The sequence below is a fragment of the Triturus cristatus genome, chromosome 3_1 (assembly GCF_964204655.1).
Source record: "Triturus cristatus chromosome 3_1, aTriCri1.1, whole genome shotgun sequence".
NCBI classification, from domain to species: Eukaryota; Metazoa; Chordata; class Amphibia; order Caudata; family Salamandridae; genus Triturus; species Triturus cristatus.
The window spans coordinates 448,137,940-448,161,289 of NC_140583.1; the positions used below are offsets into that span (position 1 = coordinate 448,137,940).

The 23,350-nt window shown below is 44.9% G+C and overlaps 1 protein-coding gene across 4 annotated transcripts in view; it reads left to right on the plus strand.

Annotated features, from left to right (window-relative positions):
- LOC146860386 (transient receptor potential cation channel subfamily M member 7-like) overlaps positions 1-23,350 on the plus strand; it is a 1,286,036-nt gene that overhangs the window by 1,260,608 nt on the left and 2,078 nt on the right. For all 4 annotated transcript variants that reach the window (XM_085644245.1, XM_085644247.1, XM_085644246.1 and 1 more), the window contains one exon: positions 19,404-19,510. In XM_085644245.1, the coding sequence (XP_085500371.1) occupies positions 19,404-19,510 (107 nt within the window). The remainder of the gene's footprint in view (positions 1-19,403; positions 19,511-23,350) is intronic.

Sequence of the window (23,350 nt, forward strand, 5' to 3'; positions counted from 1 at the left end):
TCTTGGTCACAGTATTTTCCCAAAACAACTCCACAAAGAAAGCAACCATTACAATAATTGGAAATTCCATTATTATAAACTCACTCTTTTTATGACTGACATCTACCACAGCTACTAAATTAAGGCAGCTGGGTATTTCTGTGACGGTGGGGTCAAGGGTCATTGGGAAATACGTCACAAACCTTTGAACGCATTCATGTTTTTGAACAGGCACTGAGAGAGCGCAGCCCTCCCTCTCACTGCACATCGGTGTATTTTCTTTTAAATAAACTTGCATTCCTAGTGCCGGGGCGCGACACTTTTTCACTTTTAACTCTAGGAATGTTTTTGTGCAATTGTTGTGCAATGGAAGCAGATCAGACACATCCTAGTGTGTCGGCCTCAGTAAAGGTTTAGCCACTAGGGAAAGGTTTAGCAACCACTCTCTACAGCAGTTAACCATTCCCAAAAACTTCCTGACTTCTTTCTGAATTTGAGGTGGATTCATCTGGTAAATTATTTCCACTCTCTGTGGTGACACCTTTCTACCTCCCTTTCCAATTATGTGTCCCAGACATTCATTTTCTTTCTGACAATACTCCTCACTAGCTTCATGCAATGGCACTGTGACATGAACTTGGCAAAAATCAATAACAGTAAGCCATTCTTCAGCACATGGAATGTGAAAAAATATATTGGCTGGATTCGGTACCACAGGACAACATGGAAAAATTATGCTATTCATCTCCTGCACTAATCTGTTCCTTTCATTTAGTGTCTGTGAGCCTGTGATCAGAAAGTTACATAAACTTCCAATCACTTCCATCAAAAATCCTTTTATTGGTAAAGTTCCTGCAACTGATGCTGTTCTTGAATACATGTCATCTAATTCTAATTTGAATAAGATATGCTCTGAACATTTTAATAATCTGACATCCTTCTCTGTGTACTCTGTTATTTCTGTTTTTATTCAAATCAGAAGGTAATTTTTCAACTGTCTTTTCTGAAAACAATGCTACAGCTGTCTCTTGTTGGGCCATTTTAAAATGTACATCCTCATCAGGAATCTGACAATTAACATTATCTGGTGTACAGTAATCTGTGCTGTTTAATTTGCAAAACAATTGTTTTTCTGTCAGGCCTGAGTCACAAACAATAAATTGGTAACTTTCCTCAGATGGGCCTATTTGTGATGCAAATTCTTCTAAAATTGGGTTTGTAAATCTCGACCTTCCACTGCTTTCACAATGGACTTGGTAAATTCAGAATTGGTAGGGTTAAAACTCTCATTTTCATGTACAGTAACCTGTTGAATTGGGTTCTGATTTAGTTTTTGGAAATAATTCACATTTGATCTGGACAACTTATTTAAATTAAGTTGAGCATGTTCCATATTTTGTGGGACCATTTAGGCTTGAAAACTTCCTGCCATTGGTACCTGTTTCTAAACTGACATTTGCATTTGCTGAACTGGCACCTCTTGCACCTGCATTTCTCTCTATTTTTACACATTTCCTACTGCTGGATCATGTTTAAATTTAAATTTCTTCTTCCAATGCTCAAATCTGTCAGACAGATGGCAAAAGGACACTTTTTCCAGCAGTACAACATCTATACCTGAATTTGCACAAACTAAAACACCTTTATTTCCATCCTGTGGAACACCAAATCTTCCTTGAGCACTTGTTACCTCTGCTTGTGAAACATCACCCTGTACCACAATTTTATTCTCTGCAAACAGCTTATTCTGAAAACGTTCCTGTGCAAACCTTCTCTGTACCATCATAGGTTTTTCTTCAAACTCTTTTGGCTTCATTCCCTGTCCAGCACAATAGTAACCTTCAACCTTCATACTTCAGATGCCATTCTATCAGCTTTTGCTGTATGTGCACACTGGTCTGATCAGAAAATATTAAACCAATAACCAACTGAGTCACAAAGAATATTATTCTATCACACGCGGCACCAGACAAGGGTGCCCCTGCTCTCCCCTCCTTTTTGCTTTATATATCGATCCTTTTTTATCTCTGATAGAAAGAGCCCAAAACATCTCTCCACTTATTGTTCATGGCGTCGAGTATAAAATATTGGCATATGCTGACGATATAGTAGTATTAACAAATAACATCACTGTTTCTCTTCCTGCATTGGAGACCCTAGCAGTACAATTCGGTCTAATCTCAGGTTATAAGCTAAATGTCACCAAAACTCAAATTTTGCAATCGTCAGCTATGCCAATATCAACTGCTCTTATTGCCCCACAAGCGACATACCTAGGTATTCAGATCTCGGCTGATGTTGATCAAATTTCAGATCTGAACTATCTACCTATTATTGATCAGCTTTATAACAAACTAGAACGGCTGAACCACCTTCATCTCTCTTTATTTGGGCGCTGCAATGTTCTTAAAATGTTGGTACTTCCAAAATTCTTATATTTATTTAGATCCAACCCGTTATTAATTTCTAACCCTACTTTAATAAAAGCACAAAGAATTTGTCAGAGGTTCTTATGGGCATACCGCAAGCCAAGACGAGCTGCCAAATGGACTTATCTCCCGCAAGAACGCGGGGGCTGGTCAGTTCCAAATCTTGTTTATTATTATTGGGTTGCGATGATCCAACATTTTGCTTTTCCACTATTTGGAAAGAAGGTGGAATTACCGCCTTTTTTGGCTCCTTCAATATACTCAATTTCATTAGGTGACGCTACACAAGGGATATTAACACGCATTTTAGAACCAAGTTACTTCAAAAAAACGCGGTTCAAGGTAGCATGGGCCCTGTTCACGATCTGGCAAAAAATTTGTCGGCTCTTTTCCAATCACAAACCTAATTACTATACACCATTGAATGCTTCTGGGCTACCCCCAGTGATATTTCAAGATCCAATAACTGCTACCTGGGCCTTACAAGGCCTGACTGACATAGGCGACCTAGCTGACTCTGGCCTGCTGGCATCTTTTTCTTTTTTGAAACACAAATTTGAATTGCAATCCAATCATTTTTTCAAATACCTTCAAATTAGAAGTTTCCTCGATAAAAAATTTTCAGAAAACCCTGCACTTTTTGACAAGATTTTGATATTTGAATTAGTTAAAAAGAAAGCCAAAATTGGTACATTATATCAAACTTTATTGTCTCAACTTCCAGATGATCTCTCTGATTTCAATAATAAATGGGCGGTCAGATTTGGTGTACCCTCTATAGATTTAAAATTGCCACTGATGTTAGCCAAGACGGTTTTTGTCTCTGGTACTCTTCGTACCCAAAGTTATATGGCTATGTTTAATCTTTATTACACCCCAGCAAAACTAGTCGGATGGGGGATGGCCGCTGGAGGCATAAGCCTATCATGTGCAAGATGAAAATTTCCATCTGCGGATTCTCTCCACATGTTTTTTGACTGCCCTGAGTTATCACTCTTTATTAACCAAATTGAAACGTTTCTCACACAGATTACTCAATCTTCAATCAAAATTTCCGCTGAAATGGTAATTACCGGTTATCAATATGCTATGGATTCCACAAGATCAAGACATTTACATTATTTTTTGTTTATCGCAATGGCAATGTTTAGACTTTGTATTACTTGTATTTGGATAAACCCTCAACCTCCCACCTTTTTCCACTGGCAGGCCAGGATGTTGGCATGGTTCAAATCAGAAACTGCTGTACGTAAGTTGCAGGGAAGGAGAAGACGTTTAATTGCCGCAAAAAACTGGGCTCCATTTCAGGATTGGTTAGCAAATTAATATTGTGTTTTTGTCATAAACTGTCATGTATTCTCTTTTTGTTTATCTTTGATGTATTGTATTTGTATTTGTTTTTTATGAAGCATAAATTGCCAATCCCTCCCCCACCACCGCAAAAATGAAAAATAAAATAAAAAAATAAAAAACAAAGAATATTATGCTAGAGGCATCAGGACATTGTCTACCACTGTGTTGCTGAAACATTAAACACACACTTTCACAAAACTCATGAACCAATTTTAGCTCCTGTTTTGTTCTTTTAATCTGTACCCAGTTTACATAATATGCTGGCACTCTGCCCTTCAGAAAAGTAATCACTGCTTCATCTTTCTCAACAACAAGAGAAAATGATGGTGCATTCATGCAAACATTTTCCTCTGTCTCCTCACCTGGCCTTTGCACCACAACTTTAGATTCAAACCATAATTCAGTTTGCATGGCAGTGTCAAAAATCATTTCTAAATTAATACACAACTCCTTTAAAATTACGATAAATCCATCAACCTGTGGGTACCACAGCATAAGTTTGTCTCTCAATTTCGGGAATGTGTTCAGAAATTGTGCAAGTTCACTTTTGTTCCGTGGCACATAAACATGCACTTCTCCCACCATTTCTCTCAATGAGCAAGCAAAAGCTTCTCCCTCATTCTCCTTATTATTTTCCTCAATTAAATCTGGTGGTTTCTTTTTCTTATCCAGTTTCCTTGCTAGGTCTGGTGGTTTCTTTTTCTTCCTATGTTTTCTTGTGCACTTGTCTCCTAATTTCTCAAACCCCTTTGCATTTAAAAATATATTTCGTTTCTGCAATGTGCAATTGCATTCCTGAAGAACACATTGTCTCATTTGCCTCTTCATTCATATGTACCCTGAAGCTTTTCTGATATGGAAAACTTCCTGAAACATTAATTTTATATTTTTGAGCCAAATCGGTCAGTGTACCTTGTGTAGTTACTGCACATGTATTTGTTTCCTTACTCAGGGAAATTAATTATTTTTCCTGACACTGGTTCACATTTTCCTGATTTAAATAGCAAGGACTGTTAATTTCTTCATGCCCAAATGTTGAATTTAAAACACTAAGCTGTTTATCTTTTTCGGGGTCTGGGTTAATTTCTTCCCCCATGCTGTCTATATTTTTAATTACTGCTGCTTCCTCAAAGCAGGTTTGAAAAATTCCATCTTCAAATATATTAATTTTATCCTGAGCTGCAGATGTTGTAAAAAGCCTTTTTCCCCCATCTTTCAATGCTTGGACTGTCTGGGGTAGTTTCTCTTCAATAATCTGTGAATTCTGAGTTTCTGAAATAAACCCTGACCTATTTACTCCTTCTACAACTCTTTGAACCTTTTGAGTAGGGCCCATATTAATTTGGACAGTCACAATTTGTCTAGACACTGTCTCTGCATCTGCAGCTTGTAGTTTTTTCACTGAATCAGTCACATTTAAAGCAGTAACACCTGGATGTATCACTGTCATGGCTGAATCAACAGGTAGTGGGTCAATCTGAAATGTCTGCACATTTCTCTCATTCTGAATTTCTCTCTGTTCAACAGAAGCAGTAGCCACTGTAGTACTTACTGGTACACTATTTTCAGTATTTTTAATGGGAACCACATAAAGTGGCGGACACACAGTTAACAATGCATCCATTATTTCATCCCCTGAATCATTATGTATTTGAAGCTTTTTATCATCATTAATTCCCTTCTCCTGCATCTGGTGCTTTACCTTTTTATCCTCACTTGCTTTGTCTCTTGCTGTCTTTTCCCACATGCTTAAGGCCTCAAATTGTGCAGCTCTAGATGATGTCTTTATTTCACATAACACTTCCCTTAATTTGTCAATAACTTGCAATTCAAAAGTACCATCTTTTGGAAACTTCAAAGGTCCCTCTTTTTCAGTAATCTTGCACCATTGGTGAACCCACATACATTAATTTTGTCCCACATTGGTAGACATAAAATGCCCAGGTGTTCCTTCGGGAGCATCACCAATAAAAAACTAATTTTTCACTTTACCTCCAAACAGCTTCTTTAAACCTTTAAACAATTCCATTTCTGCAATATTTTAATGCAATTTATTTTCTCCATTCCTGCCACAATTGACAGTTTCAGTCCGTTTAACTCCTGCTACTGACCCCTTCTTTACAAACAGGGCTCACTACACACCCACTGTCCTGTCCAGTTCCAGCGCGGACATTTGGGACGTCAGTTTTGCTCCTGCTACTAGCCCTCCCTTTACAAAATCTTACGGCAATCTTTTTCTGAGTTTTCTTTAATCAAAATTCCGTTAGTAACAACATAAAAACACCACCATTGCCTGTTTCGCTAAACCAAAGAAATAGTTTTGACCTCTTACACAAGAATTCTGTATTTCCAGTAGGCAGTGCTTACCTCTACCCTACCACAGAATTGTTCCATTTCGCCGATAAAGTAGCACTTCCCTCTACTTTACCCATCTAACAAGCAAAGGCTAACCGTTTCTCTGGGGATAAAACACTTGTGGAGACTACACTGCTCCTGAGAATTAAGGCCAGAGTTTCACGAGAAAACTGAGTGCTATTTCACTTACGCACATTCATACGGAAAATGTAGTCCATTCGCACAAGAAGTCTTTGAACTTCGGCGCCCGCCCTCTACCCCACCGGCAAGCAATTCTTCGTTTAGCTAACAGTAACGCCAACGAGGTGTATTTGCTCATTTTGGCAGCCAGGGGCTCAGTGTATCCGAGCAGGGCAGTAAGGGGGTCTGCAGGGATGTGTAGTCCTGTCATCAGGTTTAGCGCAGCAAAGACCTCAGCCCAGTAATGCTGTATAGAAGGACAGTCCCAGGCCAAGTGTCGAAAATCTTCCCCCTCCTCCCCACATCTGTCACACCGATCGTTATCCCGGATTTTCAATCTGTACATCCGCGCTGATGTGTAATAGAACCTATGGATGAACTTGTAGTGTATGATTCTAAGTCTACTGCTAGCCGAAATTTCTCCCGTCTGTTTACAGCAGTAGAGCCACTGTTTTTCTGTGATGGGTTGATCTAATTCGACTACGGGCTAGTGGCGGGGTGTAGTCCCTGCTGAGTTGGACAGTGCGGTATAAGAGTGAGAGCACGTGTGCAGGGGTATCCTGCTGGAGTAGAGCATGTAGCGCGGGCATCACCGGCGGTTCATGGGGAAAGGCAGGTGTAGCAGCCTTCACGCACTGTCGAAGCCTTATATAGTAGAAGCGGTCTAAAGGGGTGGGATTTACCTCTCCAAAAATTCATCACTAGTACGGAACTTTCCGTCAATGTACAGCTGTCCCCAAGTGTGAAAAGAGAGTCTACGAAGGAGCTGTCCGAAACAAGAAGAACAGTCACCCAGGCCCTCGTCAGCAGCAGGTTGGACTACGGAAACGCACTCTATGCGGGAACCTCGGCCAAACTCCTGAAACGACTACAACGCATCTAGAACGCCTCTGCATGCCTGATCCTCGACATCCCTCGCCACAGCCACATCACACCTGTTGGACTTGGCCCTTTTTGCAGGGTCATCCCTGAACTTTTTGCCTTCCTCCTATATTTTTTCTGACCTCTTGTTGGCTGTTTTATGACTCTGGGCACTTTACCACTGCTGATCAGTTTCTAAAGTGCATATGCTCTCCCTATTATAAATTATTGTACGAATTAGTGATTCCATGATTGGTTGGTTTGGTTTACCTGTCAGACCCTAGTACAGTGCACCAGGAGTGCCCAGGGCTTGTAAATCAAAATGCTGCTGGTGGGCTTGCAGCACTGGTTGTGCCACCCACAGAAGCAGCCTGTAAAAATGTGTCTAAGGTCTGCCATTGCAGAGCCTGCGTGCAGTCTGGTACTGTCATGATGACTGGGCAAGTGCACCCACTTGCCAGTCCCTAAACCTTCCCTTTTCTTCATATCAGACAGCCCTATGCTAGGCCCAAGGGCAGGGGGCATTGTAATGATAAGGTAGAACATGCCCTGGTGTGTGTGGCATGTTCTAATAGTGAATTACAGCCATTTTCGTTTTTCTCTATTGCAAGGCTACCTGTTCTCCATAGGCCAGGATGAGCAGTTTGGTTATTACATCTTATAATCCTAACTGACTCAGAGAACATGGTAGAAATTCGAATTTAGTATGCCTGAACTCAGGATGATAAAATACATATTTTAATGAAGTTGGTTTTAACATTCTGTGTTTGAAAATGCCACTTTTAGAAAGCAGGCATTTTCTTGTCTAACCATTCAAACCTGCCTCTGCTAGGCTGTGTATTCCTTTGTCTGGGATTTGAGTGACAGGGTTGGGGAATTCCAGGAGACAGGGTGAGGTGTCCCAGTGGTGAATAGAGAGATCTGCATCTAGATGGGTGGGAGGAGTTGCACCTGGGACCTGAATAGGGCTGTGCCTTCCCTCCACAATGCTGGATCCACCCCCTGTGGTGCGTCTGATGTCTCTGCCCTGCACTCTGAAAGGAAAGAAGGAGTCAGGGAATGTGCTCCAGGACTGACCAGAACTGGTTTGAACAAGGCAAAGGCCCCTCTACCCTCAGAGGACAAAGGATTTTGGGGTATAAGTATTGGGACCCTGATCCCAAGAATTTAGATCACTTTGGGAAAACAAGAAGAACCTCTGCTGAGGGAGGAACCAGAAGAAGCTGAGGAGGAAACTATCCCTGAACCTGGGGGATTGGCCTGCAGTGGTTGCCTTACTGCCAAAGAGAGAAGAAAGGAACTTTGTGTGTACTTTTGCCCAACTTGTGAAGGATCTCCAAGGGCTTGGAGAAGAGCTTGCCTCCTGCTGAAGTCTTAGGAACAACAGACTTCACCCCCCAGCTCCCCAGAGTTCTTTGGAAGTGCCTGCTGCTGTTGTTGGGCCTTCTGAGGGACTGCGTGTCGCAAGGATCTGGAAGCGCGACTCAAGAAGGAGAAGCATGCAGCCGTCGGAGCTGTTGTCGTCGCATCTCGTAAAGTGTGTCGCTGCTGCAGCATCGCTTCGAGCGGAAATGTCTCGCATCATCCAGGAAGTGTCTTGCAACGCCGAAGAAGCGTGTCGCCATCGCAGCCATCGTAGCTGATGCATTGCACCGCATCAAGAGAAGAGTCTCGCATCGAGGAAGAAGCGTGTCGCCACCGCAGCCATCGTAGTTGTCGCATTGCACCGCATCAAGAAAAGTGCCTCGCATCCATGGAGAAGCGTGCCGCCGTCGGAGCTGCTGTCGGAGCATTGCGTAAAGGGGTGTCGCCGCTGCAACATCGCATCGAGCGGAAGCGTCTTGCAACGTCGGAGAAGAGTGCCGCTGCCAAGGCTGCTGTCGTCGCATCGCGTAAAGGGTGTCGCCTCTGCAGCTGAAGCATCGACTCGAATCTTCTCGCAACATCGGAGAAGCGTACCGCATCTGGAAGATCTTCACGTCTTTATTTCTTTGCACCAAAACTTTCATCGCATCTACAACGTTGCAACACTTTCGTTGCCCTGCGTGTCACATCTAAAAGGTACATTGACTTAAAGTGTCGCATTTAAGAACTAAAGAGAACTAAGCAAAATTCTACAATCTAAAGTAACAGTATTTTTTTTTTTTTTTGTGTTTAAACATTTTTTTATTGTTTTCTTACCAACATACCAATCCAATTCCCACAAAAGCACCAGCAACTCACCAGAGAATATTACATACGACATTTCAACCATTTATGCATTGGAGAAGTTACCCTTCCCGCTGGGGCCCCCCCCCATCCCACTCTAAAGTAACAGTATTGTGTGTTTTTGTCGTTTAATGGTCTTGTGGTAAATCTATATAAAGAATACTTATTTTTGATATAAAACCTGTGTGGTGTCCATCTGTAGTGTTGTCACTTGGCTACTGTATGTGTTCACAAATACTTTACACACTGCCTCTGAGATAAGCCTGTCTGCTCGTGCCAAGCTACCAAGGGGGTGAGCAGGGGTTATTTTAGGAGTGTACCCCTATACCCTGACTAGAGGCAAGGGTCCCTATTTGTCACAAGTGCATACCTGTGCCAACTAGAGACCCCCGAGTATAACAACACCCCACCTGAGAGACCTGCACTGGCTCCCCGTCAACAAGAGGATCACCTTCAAGCTCCTCACCCATGCACACAAGGCACTCCACAACACCGGACCAGCATACCACAACAGACGACTCAACTTCTACACCCCCAACCGCCAACTCCGCTCCACCGCCCTCGCCCTCGCCACCGTCCCCGCGCATCCAAAGAATGACCTCCGGTGGCAGATCGTTCTCACACCTCACCGCCAAGATCTGGAACACCCTCCCCATCCTCCTTTGGCAGACCCAGGACCTGCTGACCTTCAGAAGACTTCTCAAGACCTGGCTGTTCGAGCAGTAGCAGCATCCCCCCCCCCTGCCCCCCCCCCCCAGCGCCTTGAGACCCTCACGGGTGAGTAGTGCGCTTTACAAATGTTTGATTGGGCAGCATGAGTCGACGCTGTCTGCTAAGGGTTATTTTCATTAGCGCGGAGGAGGCAGGAATCTGGTGTGCACATCCCTTTGTCGTGCACTCGGACGCAGTTATGTTCCCGTGTGAAGTTAGATGTTGTGGAAGAAAATAATAACAGAAGGTGTTTTCCACTTTACCCGACTCCTGTATTTCCAGAAGTGGCTACCGGCGGCAATTTGAAGTTGTGAACTGTGAGGGTGTGCAGTTTCCTTTCAGGTAATTAGTCGCTCACTGGCGGAGTGGATCCGATGTTGGGTGTTGTGTTTCACAGTGCCATGACTATTTAAACTTTGGGGTTTTTCTCTGCCTTATCTTACAGGTCAATTTGTAATGTTAATCTGTATTTTGCTTCTACAGGGTTTAACAGTTTAGAGTAATTATCCAAACTCAGACTCATGAGTTGTACTTTATTCCTATTTGTGTGAGTCATGCTGTGTTTGTACCAATAAGTAATATAGTGCATTCCTGTCATTGTGACATGCTGTTATGTGTGCTATGGGAATTTAGGTCCTGTCAGGTGTGCAAAGTGTGTGTGTTTATGGGTCGTGTACCCTGTGCTGTTGGTTAGCCTGAGACTTGCTGTCCGGTCAGGTGTTTGAGTTGTATGTGTTGAATGGTCGTTTACCCTATGCTGCTGTTTAACCTTAGGTGTGCATTAAACGGTTGTGTACCCTATGCTGTTGTTTAACCTGAGGTGTGCATTGAAGGGTTGTGTAACCTGTGCAGTTGTTGTGCCTGAGACTTCCGGTCCTGTCAGGTGTGCAATATGTGGTGTGCAGAAGGGGGTGAGTGATGAAGGAGTTACACCTCAGCGATGGCTTCGATTCTCCCAGTCCTGCATAATATTACAGTGGTGTAATTTCAATGTATTCGGTATTTTAGGACTGTTTTGATATTCTCCTATCCTGAGTTAGCTCAAATTGCAATTGTTAATTTTACATTGTATATGTCTCTTTCGTATTGATGATATCAAATGTGCATACTTCCATTGTACATTGTTGTAATATTATTATTAATTATTTTTGCCAAGGGAAGGAGATGTGTTGTTACTTGCATTGTTGCTTTGCACCCTTTCCCTTAGTTACCTGTTCCCCGCTGCTCAGCCCATATGAATGTGATGTGTGTGGAATGTTGAAATGCTTGATGAGGTAGTGGAATGCTGGAGGGCCTGGTGTAGTTGACAGAGAGACAATTGGAGTGTGTGGGCTGAGCAGCAAGGATGCTGCTCTTGGTGAGGCTTAGTGGCGGCTGGTGACATTTGAAAGTAGTGAGCCGTAAAAGTTCTGAGTGCCCTGTGGTGATTGAGAGTAGCAAGCGAGCCTGTCTGCCATAAGGGTGGTTCGGGGGGCTTCTCTCTACAAGAACATTTTTAAACAAGAGTGGGAAAATGGTGTATTTTCAAACCATTGTGAGAAAGTGAGAAGGTTAGTAAAACAATTCGAAAATGTAGTTATGACATCAATAAAGAGATTTCATATGATAATGACGTAGGTAGCTGCTTATTCAGTATAACCACAGAACTGCATAATAGAGTTTGAGATAATAATGAATCATATGTGTGTAAATCAGTGTATAGAAAATATTACATAAGACAAAGGGGACTACAAGGTGTAGGATTCATGTCATCTACATTAGTAGGCATTTTTAGTGCTTGGTGATATGGAGAAACACAAACTCAGGATTCAGACATAACACAGTGGTTTGTGTTAGCTTTGCTAATAAGAATTTATTTCTATCCAAACAAACCCTTTTTTAGCAACATTAGGATAATGAAAGACTTACCATGTAGCTTGCATGCAGCTCTTTGATGGCATTTCAAAGGTCACTGTGTTAGATACAATTGTAATTTATGAACTGCACAGTAACAGAAGGGCCTCTGTGACAAAAGCAGTAACCCAGTAAGCCATGCACATAAAATGCTGTTCTGTAATCTGCATAGTACATGTTATTTCCAGCAGGCATATGAACCCTCTGTGATACCTTAAATGAGTCAAAACTGTGATCTCTCTCCAGGAAGAACATTAATCATTAGAGTTATCTTGAAACTACTGGATGTAGAGGCAACTCTGCAGTGGATGCTTTCAAAATTACTGTATTGCTACAAAACGGGCCTCCTCTCAGTCCGGCCTGCACCCCATAAAGACGTCTGTGCTGTACTAAGTGCATAGAAATACACAAAACCCGCAGGGCGGAGATATCAGCCCGATTAAGATAGCCCTCTGGGTGACTGCACCTACTACTGATGACTGCAGTTATCCTGCATACCACAAGAAATGCCCCATCGGATAACTGAGTGGGTACATGCACGAGGTGCAGAGCTCAGCAGTCGCCTACTGGCCAAAGGCTCAAATGATGTGAGATAGACAAATTGGTGCATTGTTTACATTTTATAAAATAATTACCAATGTTATTAATCAAGGCGGATATGTCTCCATATCGTAAGGCAACATGCTTACTACTAATTTGCATAGAAATGTTTCCCTGAAAATACATCAAATAAGAAAACAAGCTTACACGCATTGATCAAATTATGTCACAAATGAATTGATTTGTGGAAAAACAAATCGTTCTTGAAAACAAACCAATTTGGGAAAAATGGAATGAAGGCAAAACACAATTTTCACAGAAACACATTGCTTCAGTTCAGTTTTGTCTGTATTCGCTAAACCCATATTTACGCATTTGTGAAAATAATAAAACCTTTTTGGGCCATTCCTAACCTCAACATACCCAATATAAAAATTCCCCACCCCACAACAGACCATGAGAAAACATAGTAGTGGAAAATAAGCAGGGCCTTGCCCTCCCCATCCAGTAACGATCACAATAATCGTTTGCGCTGCGAACCTCCTTTTGTAAGTGTGATTCCTTGTAAACCTACATAGGTGCCAACCTGTATTCTTTTGGGCCTGTGTTGCAACGAGCAAGATGAGAGAGGTGCACACAGAGAAAGGGCCTCGGCTTCAGCTTCATAAGTAACGTTTCCAAAAGTGAAAGCACACTACGCATGAGGAATGAAGAGAGAATCCGGCTGCACCCCTCCTACAGCCCGCCCCCTCTCCTGATGACTTTAAATTGTTACCACCCATTAACATGTTCTCCTTCTCAGCCTGCCCCACCCCCTGCCATTGAAATGAATGGAGGTCTGTGAACTCCTCCCAGGGCCATTGTGTAAGCGCCCGAAATCCAAACTTATTCACAGCATTGAAAATCGGCACGCCCTCTGCCCTGATGTCACAGCTGTAGCTTGTGCCTGCAGGTCGAAGAATACCTCGCCCAGCAGGCACATGCACAGCAGGAGCAGGACATCTGCAAAGTTCAGCACAGCTGCCCATAAAAAATAAGAGGGCAGCAAGCAGTAGTTTGTTTTCTCCTGCGTGGCGTTTTTATAAATTCTCTTTTTGACTCTCCCCTGGGCAGGGCGACACCCATTTTGCCCATTAACACCAGCCGCTCCTGGTGGGGCTCAACTTCTTATCTTACTTACCATCATAATAACCTGTAACTAAGCTTAATACACCTCTTACTTATAACCTACTTCATGGCTACCTTTGGACTTCTTTTGAATTGTAACATTTTACATATCCAAAGTCTCCTTTAAGCACTGTAGAGGCTGCTCCTTATGTTACAACTCTTCATGGAGACAAAGTGCAGAGTGGCTTCCAGCAGGCATGTTCTCTCGCTGTGTTTGATCTTCACTATCTGTGGAAACAATCCTAACGGAAAAGTACACCCGTAAATCTTAAGGCCACGCACATGAACAGTTTGATTTAAGGTGTGATGTATGGGGATAAATTACCCCCTTCCATATTTTATAAGAATATTGCAAGTCATCGAGGTGTTCCATGATCATGTAGAGGAACAAGGCCGAAGGCAGAGGTTATGCTGCATAGCTCTTTCATCTGCGAGATCATGTTTGTAACTATAAAGAAAAAATATAGAACAAAGAAAATCTCAAAACTGTTAGATATTTGTTGCAAAAAGATATTAGAATTGGTTTAATACAAGTCTTTTTTTATTTTTTTTAAAGGTGCAGTAGCTCGGAATGTGTAGAAATGTGCAGAAAGATTCAAACTTTTTTATAATTACCTAAGGAGTGCAAAAAATATACATGTTGCCATAAATATCTCCTTTCTCCTTGTTATTGTGAAGCTAAAAAAACAAAGCAGAAGAAAGAAAAACAATGTTTGTTTTTGTTCTTTAAGCAGCTGATTTAATTATGCTCTGTGACCTGGCTTGTCTTTCTCCTCTGATAAGGGATCTGGCAGAAGGCATTGTGATGTAAGACATAAGCTGTAAAAAGTTATTGCAGTTGAATGGCTGTCATTTCTATACAATAAGTGAGTTGGTGTGTCGCAAGTTGCCAATTATGACGAAATTAGTGACAGGTTTTAAAAGTAGGGATTGTAAAATACCATAATAGGTTTATTTATTGAACTGTCTGTGTACAAAACCATAAAGTAACTGAACAAAAAGCTCTGTTCTCTGGTGTAAAACGGAAGACAGAATACGAAACCCTGAAGTGTCTGAACCGCACAATGTGCAACCAGGAAACCTGGCTGAAACCCCAGCTTTCCGACTTACCCAAATTGTGTGATGCACAGCCCAGCCTTCCCTTCACTATGTATCAATTCTTTAACCAGCTAGTTTTAGAGCAACTTGAAGGACTTCAGTGCAGGTTCTGCACCCAACAAAAACTTCACTTCTATATGGTTAATGTAAAATAATCTTTCTTCACATTCTATAGCAATACAAGCCATATAAGCAGAGTTTATTGCAAACTGACACGTTTTGGATAACTAGTGGCAACTCGTCAGGGCTTGGGGATATTTTTGAATGTTAAATTTAAAAAATATATCAATTACTTTTAATAAATGTCAATTCATTGACAACCATATTTACCTATTTTTGACACTGAGAAATGTTGAAACATCTATTTTTTCATTTTAAAGAGCCTTTATCATATTTTTTCAAGACATTTATTTCCCGAGTTACATCGTTTTATGGCTTGGCTCATGCTCTGACCCTCAGAGCTGAGCCAGATCCTAGATCAGTTCTCCCCAAGGCTAATTGTGTGCCCCCAAGAAATGTAGCATCTCCTACACCCTTGTATAAATCTGCCCAGTGCTGCCCTAACCAAATCCGAATCATTGCCTCCAGGGCCGGCTTTAGGGCAGTGGGACTGGTGCGGCCACGCTGGGCGATGACCTGTGGAGGGGGGCGCTGACCTCAGGGGGTCTGCTGTGTTTACCAGTAACTCATGATTGGAGAGATGAGGGTCCCTTTTGCCTGGTGGTAGTGAGAGAATCCGAGGAGAAGGTCATGGGGGTGGGGGGTGCCAAAAATGATTGCCGCACTGGCTTGCGCCCTGATTGCCGCTGCCCATATCCATCCTGTCTGCAGTATTTTCACAGACACTCCGCATCTGGGTCTGGCCTCTTCCTAGACCAGTCTCCGGCGCGTTATTAGTCGATTGGAATCATGTTTTGTTTAAAATTGTCCCTGCAGTGCAGTGCCAAACAAGAAATATAATAATTGATAGTAGTCTAATCTTCCGACATTGTGTTATGAGCAATTGCTGCAGTATAGAATGTGTGGGGCTAGTGCAAGCCCTGTAGAAGGTAATACATACAGTTACATTTTGTAATATTATTATAATACAATAACATGCACCACAGCCTGAATTTGGCACCAGTTTCCTTGGAGGAGATCATGAAGCCGAAGGCAGAGAGCGCTTCCAACAGCGGCCTTGGTGGGTCAGGCCTTGGGTCAAACGAAACCAATCATTAGCTCCAGTGTGTTGTCAGGGTGGCGCTGGATCAGCTGATGAGGTGAGCCCCCCACCCTAACCAGATCAATCGAGTGGGGCCATGATGCACCCACCAGAAGCTCATTGCAGAGACAGCAACAAGGAGGGAAGGCAGACAGCCATGACGCACAGTATGGTAGATGTGGATGTTCCAGATATAATCGCTTCTCCTGATACCCACATGTCACAGCCCCACTTCCCTCAGTGACATCACACACCACATGACACAGCTCACTGAAACAACAAAAAAGCACACTGACTCATGAGAAGATCATCGTGGTCATTTGTCCCTGTCTTGGTGGTGGGCTAAGCTTGCATGACCACTGTGTACCGTGCTTGCACATGAGCTAAGCCTGAGTTTCACTTTGCACTGCAGTTTCCACTAAAATGGCAAAACCTCCCCACAATGGCCCAAACTGGCCCAGCGTGTCTGGCGATGTCTGATTGCCCAACAGGCCAGTTCGCACCTGCTGAGAGCAGAAGTTCTTACATGATGGCTAACTCACATTTCTGATTACAAAACAGTTTTGTTTCAAAATCGACCTTAATATTAACATGGGGCCTACAATCCTATTGGCTGTGTTATTTCAAACAACAATATATTGTCCAGGAAGGAGGGTATGGGCTGATGAATGTGTCTGGAGAGACCCTTATATAAAGCCAGAGGATGCACACAGAAATACCACAAAATATAGTCTGCTTGGTGCCCGGACAAGTGTATCCTTTTGTAAAGGCTCTCGGGACAGTGAAAATGTGGCCTTTGGAACTTAGACTGTTGCTCAATGGCCAGATTGGGCTTGATTTTGATACATACTGGTTGTGCTTCATGATGTGGGCAGTGGCGGCTTGTGAAGTTTGGAAGTGGTAGGGCCTAAAATGAAAGCAGACGTTGCCTGTGTGAGCATGATTATCCCGAGAGGGTTTCAGGAGTGGTTTTTCCCTACAAGGATTTTTTTTTTTTACCAAATAGGGTAAAATGGAGAGGGCCAACGGATTAAAGTTTTCAGATGCTCCAGTTCCAGATTGTTCAGTGGCCCATCACTAAAAGCAATTTATTTAACACAGTAAGTGATACTGTGTGTAAAAAAATGTAATTTAATTCAATAATGGATGCTTCGTGGAGGTAAGAAGCACAATGATGTCCATTTTAAGAAAAAAGCTTTGCTGTTTTTTCCTCATGTCTCATCGCATCCAGTTGCGGCTGGTCTCACAGCAGAGTGGCAGGGTGGGGGAGGGGTATAGGGTGGAGGGGGGGTGGACAACAACATTTTAAAATAGAAAATAATTTACCCGCTCTTCTGCTTCCTGTTGTGTACGTGCTGAGGCTCGCAAACTCCCCACGGCCAATACCAGCCCTTCGCTCATGCTGGTGCCAGCATGAGAAAAGCGCTGGGATTAGCCTGAGCGTGCGTGTTTCCCGCTTGAAAGGGGACTGGGATCTTACGCCTGCTGTTCCTTCCACCCGGCAATGCAGCTCAGGTTGGGGAGATGTCAATGTGCATGACGGTTTGGCCATCCTAATACAGTGGGACAAACGGTCATGCGTACTGACAGCAGTGCTACCCACCTCTCCCCTCCCGTGCCTGTCATGGCATGGCCCTGCCACCAAAGACTCGGCTCCGTCCACTGGAAAAACAAAATGATAATAATAGTACTGTTTTATCATTTTATTTTTCCTTTCCATCAGCTGGCCAGCAGGATGGACGGCGCTCCTCCGCCATTGTGGAGGAGCCGCCGCTGAGCATCATTTGACGGGACAAAGAAAATGTTTGCATATGGATTGATAAATTAGTCTGCCAGCCTCCCTGGTCCCCTCACAAACCTCTGTATTTCATTTGCTGCTGTTGTTGTCATATTGATTTTTGGAACAGGTGGATCTAAAACAACAACATAACCTTAGGCACAGCTGCTCCTATTTAAAGCTACACTCGCAGACAGTAATTCATTTTGAAGATCCCTATGCCGTGGGCCATGCTTTCAAGGATCTTCCCATGGGCGAGTGAATGCGTGCTGTCTTGTTGCATACTTTGCTTGCCAGATGTTCCTAGCTCGCGTTGTGCGCGGTTTTTTAAAGCCAGCGCCAACCTTCCCCCTCTGCTCTCCTTGTTTATTTCAGACGCACCCACCTCGTGCTTATATGCCCGGTGTCTGGGAAGGGTCACGTCACACTGGACTGAAACTTAAGCAGATTTTCGAAACTCTGCAGCACGATCTCTGTTGAGGAGCCTGTCCAGCTAGATTTGCCGCGCGGGAGCTGTGAACTGGATTCGGCGCAGTGGACCAATGAAACTCGAGCGGATACACTTCGCAGATTCCAGTGCTCCTCTCCTCGCAGAGTGGGGTGGGGTCAGTGAGGCTCAGTGGCGTCACCCCTCTTTGTGACAAGTTAGGGAAGCTGGAGTGGTGTGGCTTCCTTGACTGACATGACGCCCCTGGCGCTGCGAGGCTTTATTTAGCCTGAAGCGCCCAGGGCAAACTTTAACAAAACGTCAACAAGGGGCGGAGCCCAGCCCCGTCGGATGGTGCTCTGCCGGGCTGGTGACCTCACAGGCCTGTGAGATCCCCAGCCTAGCAATTTAATTGCTATCAGGTGTGTGTGCGTCAACAAAATAAAGAGGGCGGTGCCGCTCCAGTGCCCTCTAGGGGAGCCGCCCTGTGGGTATGCAATGGTTATGCTGTTTAAAGATCTGGGATCTGCAGCACATTCACCGTAGCCTATTTGCTTGTTGCTTATATTTATATACAGTGTTTAAATTAAAACTCAATAACATGTTTATTAAAATATGGATACCTAGTCTGGCACATGTGTAAACCATTTCCGCCTGTGAACTTTGGCAAACTAAAGCTTCTTTCCTTGGAGGGTGTCTGTCTTGTGTCTGGCAAGCAGTCTGCGGGGTTCAGGCCCTTTCAACCTCCCAGCTCTGTCATCCCTATCCATCCTCTGCCCTTTGTGCGCACCCCGCCCTCATTCACAAAACTCTTTCTGAATGTTTCCTGGTGAACGAAAGGCTGTGGGTGAGCAGATGGACCGTACAGAGTGTATTTATGGAAGTGGCTGTAGTCCGTGCGGTCACTTCCCTCAGATGTTAAAGTGCCAATGGCTGAAAGACAGAAGTAAGATTACGAAAACCAGTACGGACCTACACTTGTTGTGCAGGAAAGTTTTGCACTGGTTATTGGAGAATCCTAGGAGCAAGATTTACTACACCATCCAGTTTTTTAAAGTTTTTAAAAAAATGTTTTAACTGCTATACTAGTCTGTTTATCCTACTTAGGAAGGCCGATGATATTGCTATGAAAATGGCATTTAGTCATTTGAAATTAAAAACAAATCTTCTTGATCTGTAGTATTAAAATCTATGGGCACATAAATATTCATTCTACTTTTACAGATCACGTGGTATGGTTTTTGGTCCAGCAAATCTAGGAGAAGATGCCATCAAAAACTTCCGTTCGAAGCACCTTTGCAACTCCTGCTGCAGGAAGCTGAAACTTCCAGGTAGGCGTCTCGAACCGGTGCCAGTGTGTTGGAAGCATTCGACTCTCACCCTCACAGCTCTCGCGATGCAGGTTAATATGCATCAGATCCAACTGTTTGATCAAGCGGAAGGTAAACAGGGTTTCTGTCCACACAGCAAAACCTATAGGAAAGGATCCGTGTGCTGCACACATATTCTTTGTTTAAAGCCAGTATCCGAACGCTTGAAATTCCACTTTTTCAACCGCCGTAGCCCGCGAGGCCACCTCCTCTTCCCTTGTACCTTGGGAAACTTGCTGCACCTGTAGTGAGTGCAGTCTGTCACACCAAGGAAAGTCTGCATCCAAACATGATGCACATATTTAGCAAGCAAACAAATTGTGTACACACACACACACACACACACACACACGCACGCACGCACGCACGCACACACACACACACACACACACTGCACACCACATGCAGCACACGCAGTGGCATAGTCGAGAGGTCTCTCCTTTGGGATCTTGTAAGTGTTTAGCCAGAGCTGTTGGCTTTGCCAGTGTTTTAAAGCTGTGTTGTAGAGCATTGTGGGTGCTGTGCAGCATGTTGAAAAGTTACAATAAAAAGGGTTAAGCACACTTTTGTTACCTTCTATATTACTAAGAAGACATTATGCACAACTGAACGTCCCTATTTAAAAAAGAATTAACATAAAAAATGTCTTCTAGTTTTTTTGTTCTTACAGTGCTGGTAGCTTCTTCCTGCCTGTTCTAATGCTTGTTTGTCATAGCTTTTCTTCTGTTATGGGTGGATGACATAAACAACGGGAGAGTGGAGGTTTAGAAATAGTACCTGAACTACATTGCGCAGCAGGTGGATACTAGGGGAGAATTAACATATGCCAGATTCTGAGGGCAAACTGATGTGGTGCTGAGTGATGCTGAGGTGGTGGTGTGCTGGTGTGGAGGTGATGCTGAGTGATACTGAGGTGGTGCTGATTGATGTTCTGGTGCTGAGTCATGCTGAGGTGGTGGTGCTGCACTGGTGCTCGGGTGGTGCTGAGCTGGTGCTCAAGTGGTGCTGAGTGATGCTGCGCTGATGCTAAAGTGGTGCTGTGTTGGTGCTGAATTGTTGGTGAGGTGGGGCTGCACTGGTGCTGTGCTGATGTTGAGATGGTGCTGCGCTGGTACTGCACTGGTGCTGAGTTGGTACTGCACTGGTGCTAGTGCACTGATGAGGTGGTGTGCTGATGCTGAGGTGATACTGTAGTGGTAATCGGATAATGCTGAGTGGTGCTCAGATGATTCTCAGTGATGCTGAGGTGATAAGTCATGCTGCAGTCGTGCTGAGTCATGCTGAAGTGGTGGTGCTGCACTGGTGATTGGTTGGTGCTTAGCTGGTGTTCAGTTGTAGGCTGGGTGATGCTGAGTTGGTTCTGTGCTGAGCTGATGCCGAGGTGACGATGTGCTGAAGCTGAGGGGATGCTGTGCTGATGCTGAAGTGGTGCTGCGTTGGTGCTGAATTACTGCTGTGATGGGGCTGCACTGGTGGTGGTGCACTGATGCGGAGGTAGTGATGTGCTGATGCTGAGATGGTGCTGTGGTTGAAGTGGTGCTGAGCTGGTGCTGAGGTAGTGCTGTGCTGGTGCTGAGGTGGTGCTGCACTGATGCTGAGTTGGTGATGCACTGGTGGTGGTGCAGTGATGCGGAGGTGGTAATGTGCTGATGAGTAGGGCTGAGGTGGTGCTGTGGTGGTGTTGAGTGATGCTGAGGGAGATGCTGTGCTGGTGCTGAGGTAGTGCTGAGTGATGCTGGGGTGGCGCTGAGTGATGCTGTGCTGGTACTGAGTGATGCTGTGGTGGTGCTGAGTCATGCTGAGGTGATGGTGCTGATGTGTGCTCAGGTGATGCTGAGTTGGTACTGTGCTAAGGTGATGCTGGGCTCAATCAATCAATCAATTAGTCATTTGTAAAGCGCACTGCATACCCACGAGGGTCTCAAGGCGCTGGGGGAGGGGGGGGGGGCTGCTACTGATCGAACAGCCAGGTCTTGAGTGTTCTCCTGAAGGTCGGCAGGTCTTGGGTCTGTCGTAGGCTCAGTGGGAGGGTGTTCCATGTTTTGGCGGTGAGGTGGGAGAAGGATCTCACGCCGGTGGTAGTTCTTTGGATGCGCGGAACGGTGGCTAGTGAGAGGTTGGCGGAGCGTAGCTGGCGGTTGGGGATGTAGAAGGAGAGACGACTGTTGAGGTAGGCAGGGCCGGTCTTGTGGAGTGCCTTGTGTGCGTGGATGAGGAGCTTGAAGGATATCCTCTTGTTGACGGGGAGCCAGTGCAGGTTTCTCAGGTGGGGGGTGATGTGGCTGTGGCGTGGTATGTCGAGGATCAATCGTGCCGAGGCGTTTTGGATGCGTTGTAGTTTGATGAGCTTGGTCGGGGCTCCCACGTAGAGGGCGTTTCCGTAGTCGAGTCTGCTGCTGACGAGGGCCTGGGTGACTGCCTTTCTTGTATCTGTTGGGATCCATTTGTAGATTTTGCGGAGGGTGTTGAAGCAGGAGGAGGAGACGGCCTTAACTTGCTTGGTCATTGAGAGCGTTGAGTCTAGGATGGTTCCCAGGTTGCGTGCATGGTCTGTGGGTGTCGGGGCTGTCCCCAGAGCCGTCGGCCACCAGGAGTCATCCCAGGCTGAAGGGTTGGAGCCGAGGATGAGGACCTCCGTCTTGTCCGAGTTCAGCTTCAGGCGGCTGGCTTTCATCCAGTCGGCGACGGCTTTCAGTCCTTCATGGAGGTTGGCTTTGGCGGTGATGGGGTCCTTGGTGAGGGAGAGGATCAGTTGAGTGTCGTCGGTGTAGGAGATTATGTTGAGGTCGTGCTGTCGGGCGACTTGTGCAAGCGGGGTCATGTAGTCGGAACAGTGTCGGGCTGAGGGAGGAGCCCTGGGGTACGCCGCAGATGATCTCGGCGGCGTCGGATGGGAATGGGGGGAGGCGGATGCTCTGGGTTCTGCCTGAGAGGAAGGATGTGGGCCATTCCAGAGCCTTGTCTCGGATCCCTGCGGCGTCGAGGCGTGCGCGTAGTGTGCGGTGGCAGATGGCTCATGCTCAGGTTGTGCTGCGCTGATGCTGAAGAGTTGCTGTGGGGGGGATAATGCTGTGAGGAGTGCTAAAACAGTCTAGTTGCATAGCTATGACAGTGTAGATGTTAGGAGTTGGAGAGATGTGACACTGATGATTGGAGGAATGGGGGAAATGTAGCTGTGTATTGACAGGAGTGGGGGAATTATGTTTTCGTCATCGCCAGGCAAAGGAGAGCTGAGACGTTTTAGTTGCTAGTGCGGTGGAGCCATGGGAGAGATGTTCATGGAGCTGCCAGGAATGGAAGTTATGACGATGTAGCTGCAGAGAATGAGATCTATGATGTTCCTTTGCAAAGGGGTGGGAGACAACGAGTCAGATAGGTGTGATGGCCTAGCTACCAAGAGTGAAAGCTGTGACGCTCCAAGGGTGCGGGAGACCAGTGATGGCCTCGCTCTCTGAGGTGCGGGAGAGCTGTGACGCTCCATGGGTGCAGGCAACCAGTGGTGGCCTCGCTCCCTGAGGTGTGGGAGAGCGGTGATGCTTTAAGGCGGTGGAGACAAATGGTGGCCTAGCTCCCTGCAGCATGAGAGAGCTGTGATAGCCTTGTTGCGGGAGAGAGAGAACTGTGACACGTTCACTGCCAAGGTGTGTGTGGGTAGGCCAGTAACATGCCATCTTGCATGGGGAGGGAAAGTTATGCTGGACAAACAATGTACATCTGGAGGACTAGAGGTAAACAGGAGTGTGCGGATTATGGAAACTCAGGGCTGTGCTTGGCTGGTTAGCATGTAGAAGAGTGAGACAA